We start from the raw sequence: 13,526 nt of genomic DNA on the forward strand, positions 1-13,526 counted from the left end.
CGGAAGAAGGGCAAACGCTAGAAGAAGAAGAATGGAGTATTTGGGCTAAATCTAAAAATGCAGATCCTTGTAAAAACAATAATAAATCTCCAAGCAACACCCAATTGAAGTATCTGTCCTCACCAAGTAACCTCCCACAAAAAGCCACCTAAGGGTGACCCAGCAGAACACTGCATCACTCTAAGAAAGCTTTAGGTTTCCTCACATGCACCAACAAATCTACAGGGCTAGTTTCTGCACTCCTTAGAATGTTACATCTGTCATACCAAACAGCATCTTAAACGCTGACATAACTCCCTAACAAAAGACAAAAGGTGGTATATCTTATTAGAAACAAGATAAACACCACTTAAAGTCTTCAAATATTATTGCACTTTTAACTTTCATAATTTGACAATGCAGAAAACAATCGTAGACTGACTTTTAACAATTAAAGAACACCTTTAAGCAGACAGGACTGTCCTAAATTTTTTATTAGGTAATTTTTTTTAAAACAAACAAACTTATTAGCGGTAACGATGGAGCTGGAGAGTATTGCGCCTTCTCCAAGCTGCACGGAAAGAACCACCAATGGTGTGGTGGAACTTGTGGCCTTTTCCAAGGCCACGGCTCTTGCGCCCTGTGGATGTCAGCCCCCGCATCTCCCTGTGCTTGTGGACTGGTTTGGTGATCCATTGGGTGTCAGGATTTCTTCTGATAGCTTTATGGAATGGATCAATGAGGATAACCTCAAAGAACTTGTATGTGGAGTCTTCACCCACCCAGTAAGAATTCAGGACTCTCAGAGCCCCACAGTGGCGTCCAGCTCGCTCCTCAGCAACAGACTGAAGGCTCCGCGCAAACTTCAGCTGGGTGACGCCATGATGGACGGGCTTGCCATAGGTCGCACCCTTGGGAACTGGGCGTTTGCGGCCACCACGGAGGACACGAATCCGATATATGACGTAACCTTGCTTGGCCTTGTAGCCCAGCCTGCGGTGGGGCGGGCGTCCCGTCCAGCCCGACAGCTGGCGGTATTGCCAGCACGGCACCGAGCAGCGAGCGCTTCACGTCTGACTGCTTCTTCCTCCAGAGCTCCGGGATGTACTTGTACGCACCCATCTTGGCTCACCCCGATGCCTGCCGCCAGACGGAAAGGAAAGCTCTACTGTTTTCTTTAAAAAAATTTAATTAAATCTAACCCTCTACTTCATTTTGAGACTGTTCGGCACCACACCCACTCCCTTTTATAGAGGGAAAACCAAACTTCAAATATGTGCCATGATTTGTTAATCTGCCACCCAGATAGTCAGCAAAAAAGCTAAGAAAGCAACTAGGACTTGAGTCCAGGCTTCCCACGTTTACAGCCAATGAGCTTGCTACTGCACCGAGTGATGACTTAAAAACAAAACAGAACAAACAAACAAAAACCCGATTTTTGTTTTGGGGCCTGAAAAAATACCTCAGCAGGATAGTGTGTCTGCTTTGTCATATGTGTCAGGTTTGAGTTTGCCTCCACTGCATGGGAGAAAGCTTCAGCGTTGTGGTGTCTTTAGCTCTCTTATGATCTCCCTCTCTCTGTCAGCCTGGGGAGATGAAGCCTCAGCAACAACAAAAACAAACTAATAATCACAGAGGTAGCACAACAGACTTCCATACTGGAGCTGCCAAAGATTGTAGGTTCAATCCCCAACTCCCCTGTGTTAGAGCTGAGTATTGCTTTGGTCTGTCATTTTCTCATGAAAATAAATAAATAGTGGCAGACCAGTGGTGCAATGGATAACACATTTGCCTATGGATCAGGAAATAATTTTTTTTTTTTTGTTTTTGCCTCCAGGGTTATTGCGGGGGCTGGGTGCCTGCACCATGAATCCATTGCTCCTGGAGGTCACCTTTCCCCCTTTTGTAGTCCCTATATTTTTATCGTTGTTGTGGTTATTATTATTGTTGTCGTTGGATAGGACAGAGAGAAATGGAGTGAGAAAGGGAAGACAGAGAAGGGGAGAGGGACACCTGCAGACCTGCTTCACCGCTTGTGAAGCAACCCCTCTGAAGGTGGGGGGCCGGGGGGCTTGAACCGGGATTCCTTACTCCAGACCTTGCGCTTTGCACCATGTGCACTTAACCCGTTGCCACCGCCCGGCCTCAATAAAAAATAAAATAAAAAATAAATTAAAAAAAATTAATTCCCCAATAAAAAAATAAACAGTGGGATTTTTAAAAATTGTTGTAGTTATTATTGTTGTTGGATAGGACAGAGAGAAATGGAGAGAGGAGGGGAATACAGAGAAGGCGAAAGAAAGATAGACACCTGCAGACCTGCTTCTCCACTTGTGAAGCGACTCCCCTGCAGGTGGGGAGTCAGGGGTTCGAACCAGGATCCTTAGGCTGGTTCTTGAGCTTTGCACCTGCACTTAACCCGCTGTGCTACCGCCCAACTCCTGGTTCATACATTTCTAATAATGACTTGTTCTTTGAAATATTGACTCTCTTAAAAGCTTAGACCAGGAGAACAGAAGCAACCAGTGGCGTTACTTTATAAAACACAGCTATATATAATGTCAAAGGACATAAATTATCATGATGTTGTGTATGATACAGCAAATCCTAACAATGGGATTTTCAAAGTTAATACATTTGCCAAATAATTTGATTATAGCAGTAACTATTGATAGCTTTCTTAAACCCTGAGACAGCAGGAACCTCCTGCTTCCTCTATAAAGCCCATATTTTCCCCAGTCCTGGAACCTCTAGGGTGGGGCTTACTTTCCTTCAGGCTTCTCTCAGTTCATACCAACAGATACTGCATCTGCTGATCCCAAACTAATCAATTCAACAAGTACCACCTAGGCATGCTTCACTTTGGACCGTGTCCAGAGACATCAGGCATGGAATGTCAACCCTTCAGCTTCATTACTTGGGTGAGACCTTTCCTTTCTCATAGGATTCTCTAATTCCATTTCAGGTGGTTCACCTCCTAACAAAGCCCCCAAACCTAGATATAGACCAGGGCCCATGAGATAAGGCATATGCTCACATGTATCCATACATTAGGGCAAAATATATACCTGAAAGCAAAAGTGCACAATAGTCTGCAGTGAGTCAGTATATGCAGCAAGCAAGTAGAAAGACCTAAAAAGACACCATAAAGTTCCTAATGAAATAGTTTCTACGTAGACCTCGATACCCTCCTCACCTACCTCCTATTACACTTCCCTCAGTCACTCCAAAGCTAACTTTATCAAAGTAAGGACTGCAAAAGCTGAATAAGGGCAAGAGACTGGCATACTTTAATGATGAGTCCTTAGTCACTATCAGGTCGCTCCATCATCTGGGGTCCTAGTGGGGGAATCCTGAGATTCCCACACAGACATGATGGGCCTAGACCTCAAATAGATCCCTCTCTCCACTGCCACTGGTGATCTCCATCAGGAACAAACACAATGGACCCCTTGTGGGCCCCCATAGGACCTTGCCCTCAATGTGGATCAACAACGGTAGGGAATGTTCATCCTCCGAAGGGAGGCTGGATAACATACTCTATCTACCACCTGAGTAAGATGGGTCCTGAAATTGGGGTTGCTTGGAGCATTCCTACTCATGACCACAGAATGTGAGCTCAGACCCACAGGGATACAGAGGTTACATAGGCTCCTATGCTGAATATGGGCCCCAGATCAAATCGATGGGGTTTACAGTCAACAATATTTATGCACCTTTCCCATATTTGGAAGCTACTTTCTTCTCTGATCCAGCTTTCAAGCCCTTTTTCCAGCTATGACATCATCTCCCCAGACAATAACTTGAGTCCACCTGCATATCAGATGTCAGGCTCAGGAAAAAACTAGTATACTCATGGGCCCTTTGGAATATAACTAAAATTGGCCTACTATCTTCAAAACAGAAATCCCAAGTCTTTATTTGCAATATTCCAGCCTTCAGGTTCATGACTAGTTAACAATTTGTTTGGCTTTATATGTTAACTCTTTTTTTAATATTTATTAATTTTCACTTTTTGTTGCCCTTGTTTTATTGTTGTACTTATTATTGTTGTTATTGATGTCTTCATTGTTGGATAGGACAGAGAGAAATGGAGAGAGGAGGGGAGACAGAGAGGGGGAGAGAAAGACAAACACCTGTAGACCTGCTTCACCGCCTGTGAAGGGACTCCCTGCAGGTGGGGAGCCGGGGGCTCAAACTGGAATCCTTACATTGGTCCTGAGCTTTGTGCCACCTGCGCTGAACCACTGTGCTACCGCCCGACTCCCGTTAACTCTTTTTTTTTAGCCACCAGATTCCAGATGATACCATGATGCCAACCTGACTTCCCTGGGCAGACAACTCCACCAATATGTCCTGGAGCACTGCTTCCCCAGAGTCCCACTCCAGTAGGGAAAGAGAGAGATGGGCTTGGAGTATGGGTCGATCTGTTAATGCCCATGTTCAGCGGGGAAGCAATTACAGAAGCCAGACCTCCCAACTTTTGTACCTCATAACTACCCTGGGTCCATACTCCCAGAGGGTTAAAGAATAGGAACACTATCAGGGGAGGGGATGGGATATGGAGTTCTGGTAGTGGGAATTGTGTGGAGTTGTACCCCTCTTATCCTATGGTTTGTCAGTGTTTCCTTTTTACCTGAGCCTGACAACTAATATGCAGGTGGACCCAGGTTATTTTCTAAGGAGATGGTATCATAGTTGTAAAAAAGGAATAGAGGGAGTCGGGCTCTAGCACAGCGGGTTAAGCACAGGTGGCACAAAGCTCAAGGACCAGCATAAGGATCCCGGTTCAAGCCCCAGCTCCCCCCCTGCAAGGGAGTCGCTTCACAGGCGGTGAAGCAGGTTTGCAGGTGTCTATCTTTCTCTCTCCCTCTCTATCTTCCCCTCCTCTCTCCATTTCTCTCTTTCCTAGCCAACAACAACGACATCAATAACAACAGAAATAATAACTACAACAAGGGCAACAAAAGAGAATAAATAAAATATTTAAAAAAAGAAAAGAAAAAATAAAGTAGAAACCCCACATCACTGTAGAATGATCCTTGAAGGGACAGTTACATAGTGATCTTCCAAAGGTACTGCATTATAAGCCAGCACTGTAACATATCATGGTGATGTCCAAGTTTTAAACCAAAGGTTGTATTATATGTATTTTGTTATATTTAAAGCAGTCAGGATGTTTGACCTCTGTTCCAGTGCAAGTCCCACAAGAGCAGGGACTGTGTGTCTTGTCACAATGTGCCTCTAATTTCCTAGTAAAGTGGCTGGGATGGGGTAAATGCTCAAAAATGATTTGTTGATCTGCTGACTAGCCAACTATCTCTGGTACAAGACAACAGTACTTTTTTTTTTGTTTTACCAGAGCACTGGTGGTGCAGAGGATTGAACCTGGGACTTTGAAACCTCAACAGTACTTTTTTTTTGTTTTACCAGAGCACTGGTGGTGCAGAGGATTGAACCTGGGACTTTGAAACCTCATATGCAAATAGTTATGTCTTTTGCATAACCATTATGGTATGTCCTTGGCCCCAAGATAGTAATACTTCTATGCTTTTCTTAAGTTTGTTAGGAACTGAGAATAGAAAGTGAAATCTGAAGACAAAATAATAATAGCATAATGTATTCTTTTTAAAAAAACTTTATTATTTATTTTCTCTTGTTGCCCTTGGTGTTTTTTATTGTTTCTGTAGTTATTATTGTTGTTGTTGTTTTCATTGTTGGATATGACAGAAACAAATGGAGAGAGGAGGGGAAGACAGAGAGGGGGAGAGAAAGATAGACACCTGCAGACCTGCTTCACTTCCTGTGAAGTGACTCCCCTGTAGGTGGGAATCCTGGGGCTCAAATGAGGATCCTTACACAGGTCCTTGTGCTTCTAGACATGTGCGCTTAGCCCACTGTGCTACTGCTGGACTCCCAGCGTGATGTATTCTTGTTTTGATTACATAGAGTGCTGTTTCTGCTAGTAAGTCCCTACTTCTACGCATTCACTTCTCAGCTTTACTTATTTATTTTTCCTCTAGGGTTATCGCTAGGGCTTGGTACCTGCAATATGAATCCAATACTCCCAGCATCCTTTTTTCCTCTTTCTCCATTTTATTGGATAGGACAGAGAGAAATTGAGAGGAGTGAGAAATAGAGAGGGAGAGAGAAAGACAGGTATCTGCAGACTTGCTTGACCACTAGTGAAGTGTCCCTGTTGCAGGTGGGGAGCGGGGGCTCGAACCTAGATCCTTGGCCTTGGTACGAAGCCTAACGGGGTGCACCATTGCCAGACCCCCCTCAGCTTTCTTTTTAATTTTTATTTAAAAAAATATTTATTATTTTAATTTATTTATTTATTTAATTTTGCCTTACATATCTCACCTGCAAAGTTGTGGACAGATATTTTAAGGTTGCCAAGTCACTGTTTTCATTAAAGGAAGTTTTTTTTTTTTTTTTTCCTCCAGGGTTATTGCTGGGGCATGCACTATGAATCCACTATTCCTGGAGGCCATTTTTCCCATTTTGTTGCGCTATTGTTGTTGTTGTTGTGTAGTTGCTATTGTTGTCATAGCTGTTGTTATTGTTGGATAGGACAGAGAGAAATGGAAAGAGGATGGGAAGACAGAGAGGAGAGAAAGATAGACACCTGCACACCTGCTTCACCGCCTGTGAAGCAACTCCCCTGCAGGTGGGGAGCCAGGGGTTCAAACCCTGGATCCTTACCCGGTCCTTGCACATTGTGCCACGTGCACTTAACCTGCTGCACTACTGCCTAACTCCCTTTTTTATTTTTTAAAGCTTTTTTTTTTTTTCTCAGTTTTTAATATTTACTTATTTATTAACCAGAGCACTGCTCAGCTCTGGCTTATGGTAGTGCTGAGGACTGAACTTGGGACCCTGGAGCCTCAAGCATGAGAGTCTCTTTGCATAACCATTATGCTGTCTACCCTCCCCCTCAGCGTCCTGTGTCAGCATACATGCTATATTCTATTCAGTTCAGAATAAGGTTAGGGGTGCAGGTGCCATATTGCATTTTTTCCAGAGCATTTTATTGGGGGAATGGTTTATGTTATAGTTGTTGACACTTAAGTACAATTTCTCATCTCTCCATGGTGGATGTCTACAAAGCACTCCCACCTCCAACTTAGGTCCTTTTCTACCAACATCCTCTCTAGTCCCTCCCATCCCCATCTCCCCACAGTCCTTTGCTTTGTTGTGTACCATATTGTATTTAATGTGGTCAAATTACTAAAGCACTGTATCTTAGGGAAGCCATCTCACTTTTTGTCAAAATACCTATTATTAGGATTGCAGCTCTAGTTATTGTGGTTTAGATAAACACAAACTCAGCATTATAGTCCAGGTATGGGTGTGTCTATGTGTGTGTTCTCATCACCATGCTCTGGTTAATAAAGTAAATAAGTAAATATTTAAAAATAAAAAAATAAAAAGAGGGGCTGGGCGGCAGTGTAGTGGGTTAAATGCACATGGCCTGCCTGAAGTGCAAGGACCAGCCTAAAAATCCCAGTTTGAGCCCTTGGCTTCCCACCTGCAGGGGGTCGCTTCACAGGCAGTGAAACAGAAATAGGTCTGCAGGTGTTCCCCCCCCCACCCCACTCCTGTCTTCCCCTCCTCTCTTGATTTCTCTCTGTCCTATTCAACAACTACAACAGCAATGGCAACAATAACAACAATAACAACAAGGGCAACAAAATGGGAAAAATGGCCTCCAGGAGTAGTGGATTCGTAGTGCAGGCACCAAGCCCCAGTGATAACCCTGGAAGGAATAAAAAATAATAATAATAAAATAAAATAAATAAATATAAGAAAGCCACATATATAAGGATCCTGATTCGAACCCCAGCTCTCCACCTGCAGGGGAGTCGCTTCACAGGCAGTGAAGCAGATCTGCAGGTGTCTTTCTCTCTCTCCCCGTCTTCCCCACCTCTCTCCATTTATCTCTGTCCTACCCAACAACAATAATGACATCAATAACAATAATAAAACAACAAGGGCAACAAAAAGAGGATAAATAAATAAATATTTTAAAAAAAGCGGGGCCAGGTGGTGGCATACTTGGTTAAGTGTATGCACTACAAATGTAAGGACCTGAGTTCAAGCCCCCAGTTCCCACCTGTAGGGGAAAGCTTTGCAAGTGCTGAAGCAGTGCTACAGGTGACTCTACGTCTCTTTCCCTCTTTATCACACCCTTCTGTCTCAATTTCTGTCTGTCTCTATCCAATAATTAAAGATAAAGATAATTTAAAATAATAAAAAAAGAAATTAAAAGGCACACAGAAAACTTTGTGTTAAGGTCATCCATAAGCAATCTTGGGGTGGGGGTAGATAGCATAATGGTTATGCAAAAAGACTCTCATGCCTGAGGCTCCAAAGTCCCAGGTTCAATTCCCCACACCACCATAAGCCAGAGCTGAGCAGTGCTCTGGTAAAAAAAATAAATAAATAAAATAATAATAAATGCAGTCTTGATAATCACATGATGGAGCTGTTCTTAACAGGGACATGACTGCACATATGAATCATATTTTAGGGAAGACACGGGCAATTAATGGTCTAGAAGAGAGGTTTTAAAAATATTTATTAAAATTTAAATATTAAAATTTATTAATTTTTAATTTATTAATTTTTAATTTATTAAAACTTAAAAATATTTAAAACTTATTTATTTGATGGACACAGAGAGAAATAGAGAGGGAAGAAGAAAGAAATAGATACCTTCAGGACTGCTTCGCATTTGTGACACTTCCTCGTTGCAGGTGGGGATTGGGGGCTTGAACCTGGGTTCTTGAGCATTGTAACATGTGCTCAACTAGGTGTCCCATGATCTGGCCCCCCATATAACTAATACTTGGAAATAATTCCCAGTAAATATGTCAATCCTGTACTAAAAATGAATAGTTTTTTTCATTACTTAAAATGGAATCTACATTTCATTCTTGGGGGAAAGAGAAATAGTACTGATAAGCTTATGCACTTACCTAAGATGGTTACTAAGTTAAGAAATTAAAACTACCAAGCGGGTCCAGGTGATGGTGCACCTGGTTGAGAGCACATGTTACAATGCACAAGGGCCTAGGTTTGAGCAACCGGTCCCCACCTGCAGGAGAAAACTTTGCAAGTGGTGAAGCAGTGTTGCAGGCGACTCTCTGTCTCTCCCTCTCTATCATCCCCTTACCTCTTGATTTCTGGCTTTTTCTATCCAACAAATAAATAGTAACTTAAAAAAAAAGGGAAAGAAAACCTACCAAGTGACCATGACACACCTATTTCTAACCTTGAGTACCTTGGCATGTCATACCCTACAAGTTCTTCCTTTGAGAACTGAAAGTTGGGGCCAGGTGGTGGCACACCTGGTTGAGTACATGTTACACTGTCCGAGGACCTGGGTTCGAGCCCTCAGTCCTCATCTGCAAGGGGAAAGTTGTGCAAGTGGTGAAGCAGGACTGCAGGTATCTCTCTGTCTCTATCCCTTTCTATCATCCCTGTCCCTCTCACTTTTTGCTGTCTCTATCCAATAAATAAATAAAGATTAAAAACAAATCTTAAAAAAGAGAGATAGAGAATAGAAAGTTGACTGCTGGGAAGACAGCATGGTGTTAGAGGGAAAGATAGGATGTGGAATTAGAAGACCACTGAGTCCTGTTCTGTCACTGGCTGTGAACCTCTTTCTACACTTATAAAGAGAAATCATCTACCCAGTTCATCTCAGATGTATGGAGTACTAAGAGACCGGAGAGTGACTCAGGGGAGATGCAGTGGCTAGAGTGCTGAACATACAAGCATGGAGTCCTGGATCAACCACATGTGTCAAAGTGATACACTGGTTCTTGCTCCTTTATCACTAATAAATAAATTCTAAAAAGGTAGCAGACATTCTTTTTTAAAAAATTTAATAAATGCTATTTATTATTATTAGGCAGAGAAAGAAAGAGAGAGAGTATAAAGAGTATTTAAATCTGTATGGCAGTACTTACCAAGTGCCAAAAATAAGTATACAATACATGGTTGTGAAATAAATTAATATCACAAATGCTCCTGAAGCATAGATCAACGGCTAAAATCTAAAATCCTTAATAGGACATTTACTTCAAACAATGTGAAATAATTTATCTGTTTACACCAAAATCACATATTTACTAAGGGTTTGAATTGATTTTTAAATTAATGGATTGTCAAACAGCTTTTTACCCTCTTTTCTTTCTTGCTCTTTCAATTATTTTTCTGCCTACTGACTTATTGTACCTCTTCTACAAGGCAGTAAATAAAACAACAGAGTAATTCAATTTTTGTTAGTGTAAAAAAAAAAACAGTAAAGAGGCAGATGCTACTGACAAGAAAATAGATTTTTGATGTCTCTGACTTGAGTTTCTGAGATACTGAGAGCAACAAGCTTATATTACCAGGCTAAGAAAAAGATTTTAAACTTTGGGTACGAAATTTAAGTTTAGATATATGCTTGGGGAAAAAAGTATAGAATTGGGAGTCGGGCAGTAGTGCAGCAGGTTAAGCGCAGGTGGCGCAAAGTGCAAGGACCAGAGTAAGGATCCCTGTTCAAGCCCCCAGCTCCCCACAAACGGTGAAGCAGGTCTGCAGGTGTCTATCTTTCTCTCCCCCTCTCTGTCTTCCCCTCCTCTCTCCATTTCTCTCTGTCCTATCCAACGATGATGACATCAATAACAACAACAATAACTACAACAATAAAACAAGGGCAACAAAAGGGAATAAATATTTTTAAAAAGTATAGAATTTCAGCAAAATACTATGTAACCCATTCTTTGCTTTTATATATAAAAAGGGTGCTTCGCGGGCTGGCTCCAACCATTCTGAGCCATATATTCCACTCAGACTGCTCAGTGACTGTAAGGATATAGCTTTTGGGAGGACTAGATGAGAGTAAATTCCACTAGGCATCTGACAGCTGTGCTTTATAATGAAGATGACATTGGAGGCTGTCTACAATGCCCTCTGGTGGTCTAAAGGTTTCTTCATCTCTGCTACTGGAAAATTAAAACCACCACACTAGACATTTTCTATTAAATAGGTAGAAAAGATAATAAAGATAAGGAATATAATTTTTTTCTATATAACTGTTCAGCACTGGCTTATAGATGTGCTAGGGATTGATCCTGGGACCTTAGTGTCTCAGGCATGAATGTCTTTTGCAGATCCATTATGCTTTCTTTCCAGCCCATATGTAAATTTTCTATACATGTTATTAATTAATCTTTGTTTATCACTAACGAATCTGTCTGATATTAATTTGTCTGGTTATCCAGCTTCAGTAGGCCCCAGAAGGGTAGAGAAATTTTCCTCTGTTTTCTGAAACTTACTTTAGATATGCCTCACTTAAATGTGTATTTTATAGAATTGTTGTAAGAAGTAAATGAAAAAGCATGTGAAGCCCAGACCCTGGTGTATAACAACACTTTTCCTTAATAACCAGAATGAATTTCTCTTGCATCTTGTCAAAGGAGAAGTAAAAAAATAAGAAAATATTTATGGAAATTTAAGGTGACAACTAATAAAATGAAATTAAATAAAAAAAGAAAAACATTGAAAATAAATCATGACTTTTCAAACAACCCCCCCCAAAAAAATCCCAATTCGAGCCCCTGGCTCCCACCTGTAGGGGGGTCACTTCACAAGTGGTGAGGCAGGTCTGCAGGTGTCTATCTTTCTCTTCCCCTCCCTGTCTTCCCCTCCTCTCATGATTTCTCTCTGTCCTATACAACAACAGCAAAAACAGTAACAAGGGCAATAAGGGCAACAAAAATGGTGGGAAATGGCCTCCAGTGCCAGCACTGAGTCTCAGTGATAACCCTGGAGGCAAAAAAAAAAAGAATCTAGGAATAAACCTAACAAAAGAAGTGAGAGACTTGTATACAGAAAATTATGAGTCATTATTCAAGGAAATAGAAGAAGTAAAAAGAAAGTTTATGTTCATGGGTTGGAAGAATTAACATCATCAAAATGAATATACTACCCAGAGTCATATACAAATTTAATGCAATCCCCATCAAGGTCACAACCAGTTTTTTTTTTTTTTTTTAGGAGAACAGAATAAAAGCTATAATATTTATCTGGAACCAGAAAAGACCTAGAACTGCCAAGACTATCTTAAGAAGAAAGAACAGAACTGGAAGCATTACACTCCCAGACCTCAAATTGTATTATGGGGACTTTGTAATAAAAACTGCTTGGTACTGGGACATAAATAGACACACTGACCAGTGGAATAGAATGGGAGATCTTTACATGCTATACATCACACAAGAGGCTAATAACCAAACATATAAAGAGCTCATCAAACTCAGCAACAAGAATACCTAATAACCTCATCCAAAAATGGGGAGAGGACATGAACAGAATATTCACCACAGAAGAGATCCAAAAGGCCAGCAAACATGAAAAAAATGCTCCAAGTCATTTATGGTCAGAGAAATGCAAATAAAGACAACAATGAGATACCATTTCACTCCTATGAGAATGTCATATATCAGAAAAGGTAGCAGCAACAAATGTTGGAGAGGTGTGGGAACAAAGGAACCCTCCTGCACTATTAGTGGGAATGTCAATTGATCAACCCCTGTGGTAAGCAGTGATCTCTCCAAAGGGTCAAAGTAGACCTACCCTATGACCCTGCAATTCTTCTCCTGGGGATATAGCCTAAGGAACCAAACACATCCATCCAAAAAGATCTGTGTACAAACATGTTCTTGGCAGCACAATTTGTAATAGCCAAAACCTGGAAGCAACCCAGGTATCGAACAACAGATGAGTGACTGAGCAAGTTGTGGTATATATACACAATGGAATACTACTCAGATATTAACAACAGTGAACTCACCTTCTTCACTTCATCTTGGGTGGAGCTTGAAGAATCATGTTAAGTGAGATACGCCAGAAAGAGAAGGATGAATATGGGGTGATCCCACTCACAGACAGAAGTTGAAAAATAATAAGGGAAAACAAAACAAAACAAAACAAACAAAAAAGAAAAGAAAGGAAGAAAGAGGGGCTGGGTGGTGGTGCACTTGGCTGAGTACACAGATTACAGTGCACAAGGTTTGAGACCACAGTCCCCTCTGCAGGGGGAAAGCTTTGCCAGTGGTGAAGCAGGGCTGCAAGTGTCTGTCTCCTTCCCTCTCTCCCTCCCCTCTCAATTTCTGGTTGTCAATATCCAATAAATAATAATAATAAAGACTGAAAAAACAATAAAAGAAAGATAACAGAAGAAAAACCACAAAGTTGAATTTGGACTGGATTTGGTGTATTGCACCAAAGTAAAGGACTCTGGTCCTGGAACATGATGGCGGAGGAAGACCTAGGTGGGGGGTTCGATGTTATGGGGAAAACTGAAATTGGTACACATGTACCAACTACTGTATTTCACTATTGACTGTAAACCATTGATCTCCCTTCCCCCAAGAAAGGAGAAAAAAAAAAGTTGAAAAAAAAAAAGACTGATCTGAAAAACTGATAACCAAAAAAATATGAGTGCAAGATTTCTAAAAACATGTAAATGTTGAGTTAACAGATGA

General features: G+C 41.3%; 2 protein-coding genes across 2 annotated transcripts in view; one reads left to right on the forward strand and one right to left on the reverse strand.

Annotated features, from left to right (window-relative positions):
• The window catches only part of SGSM3 (small G protein signaling modulator 3), a 421,214-nt gene that overhangs the window by 384,237 nt on the left and 23,451 nt on the right, over window positions 1-13,526 (forward strand). The window lies entirely within an intron of this gene.
• On the reverse strand, window positions 459-1,116 carry LOC103113825 (large ribosomal subunit protein eL15-like). The gene is given in 2 exon segments (XM_007523405.3): window positions 459-1,032; window positions 1,034-1,116. Coding segments are annotated over 2 exon segments (594 nt in total). The 5' UTR covers window positions 1,102-1,116; the 3' UTR covers window positions 459-506.

Source organism: Erinaceus europaeus, chromosome 4 (genome assembly GCF_950295315.1).
Source record: "Erinaceus europaeus chromosome 4, mEriEur2.1, whole genome shotgun sequence".
Lineage (NCBI taxonomy): Eukaryota > Metazoa > Chordata > Mammalia > Eulipotyphla > Erinaceidae > Erinaceus > Erinaceus europaeus.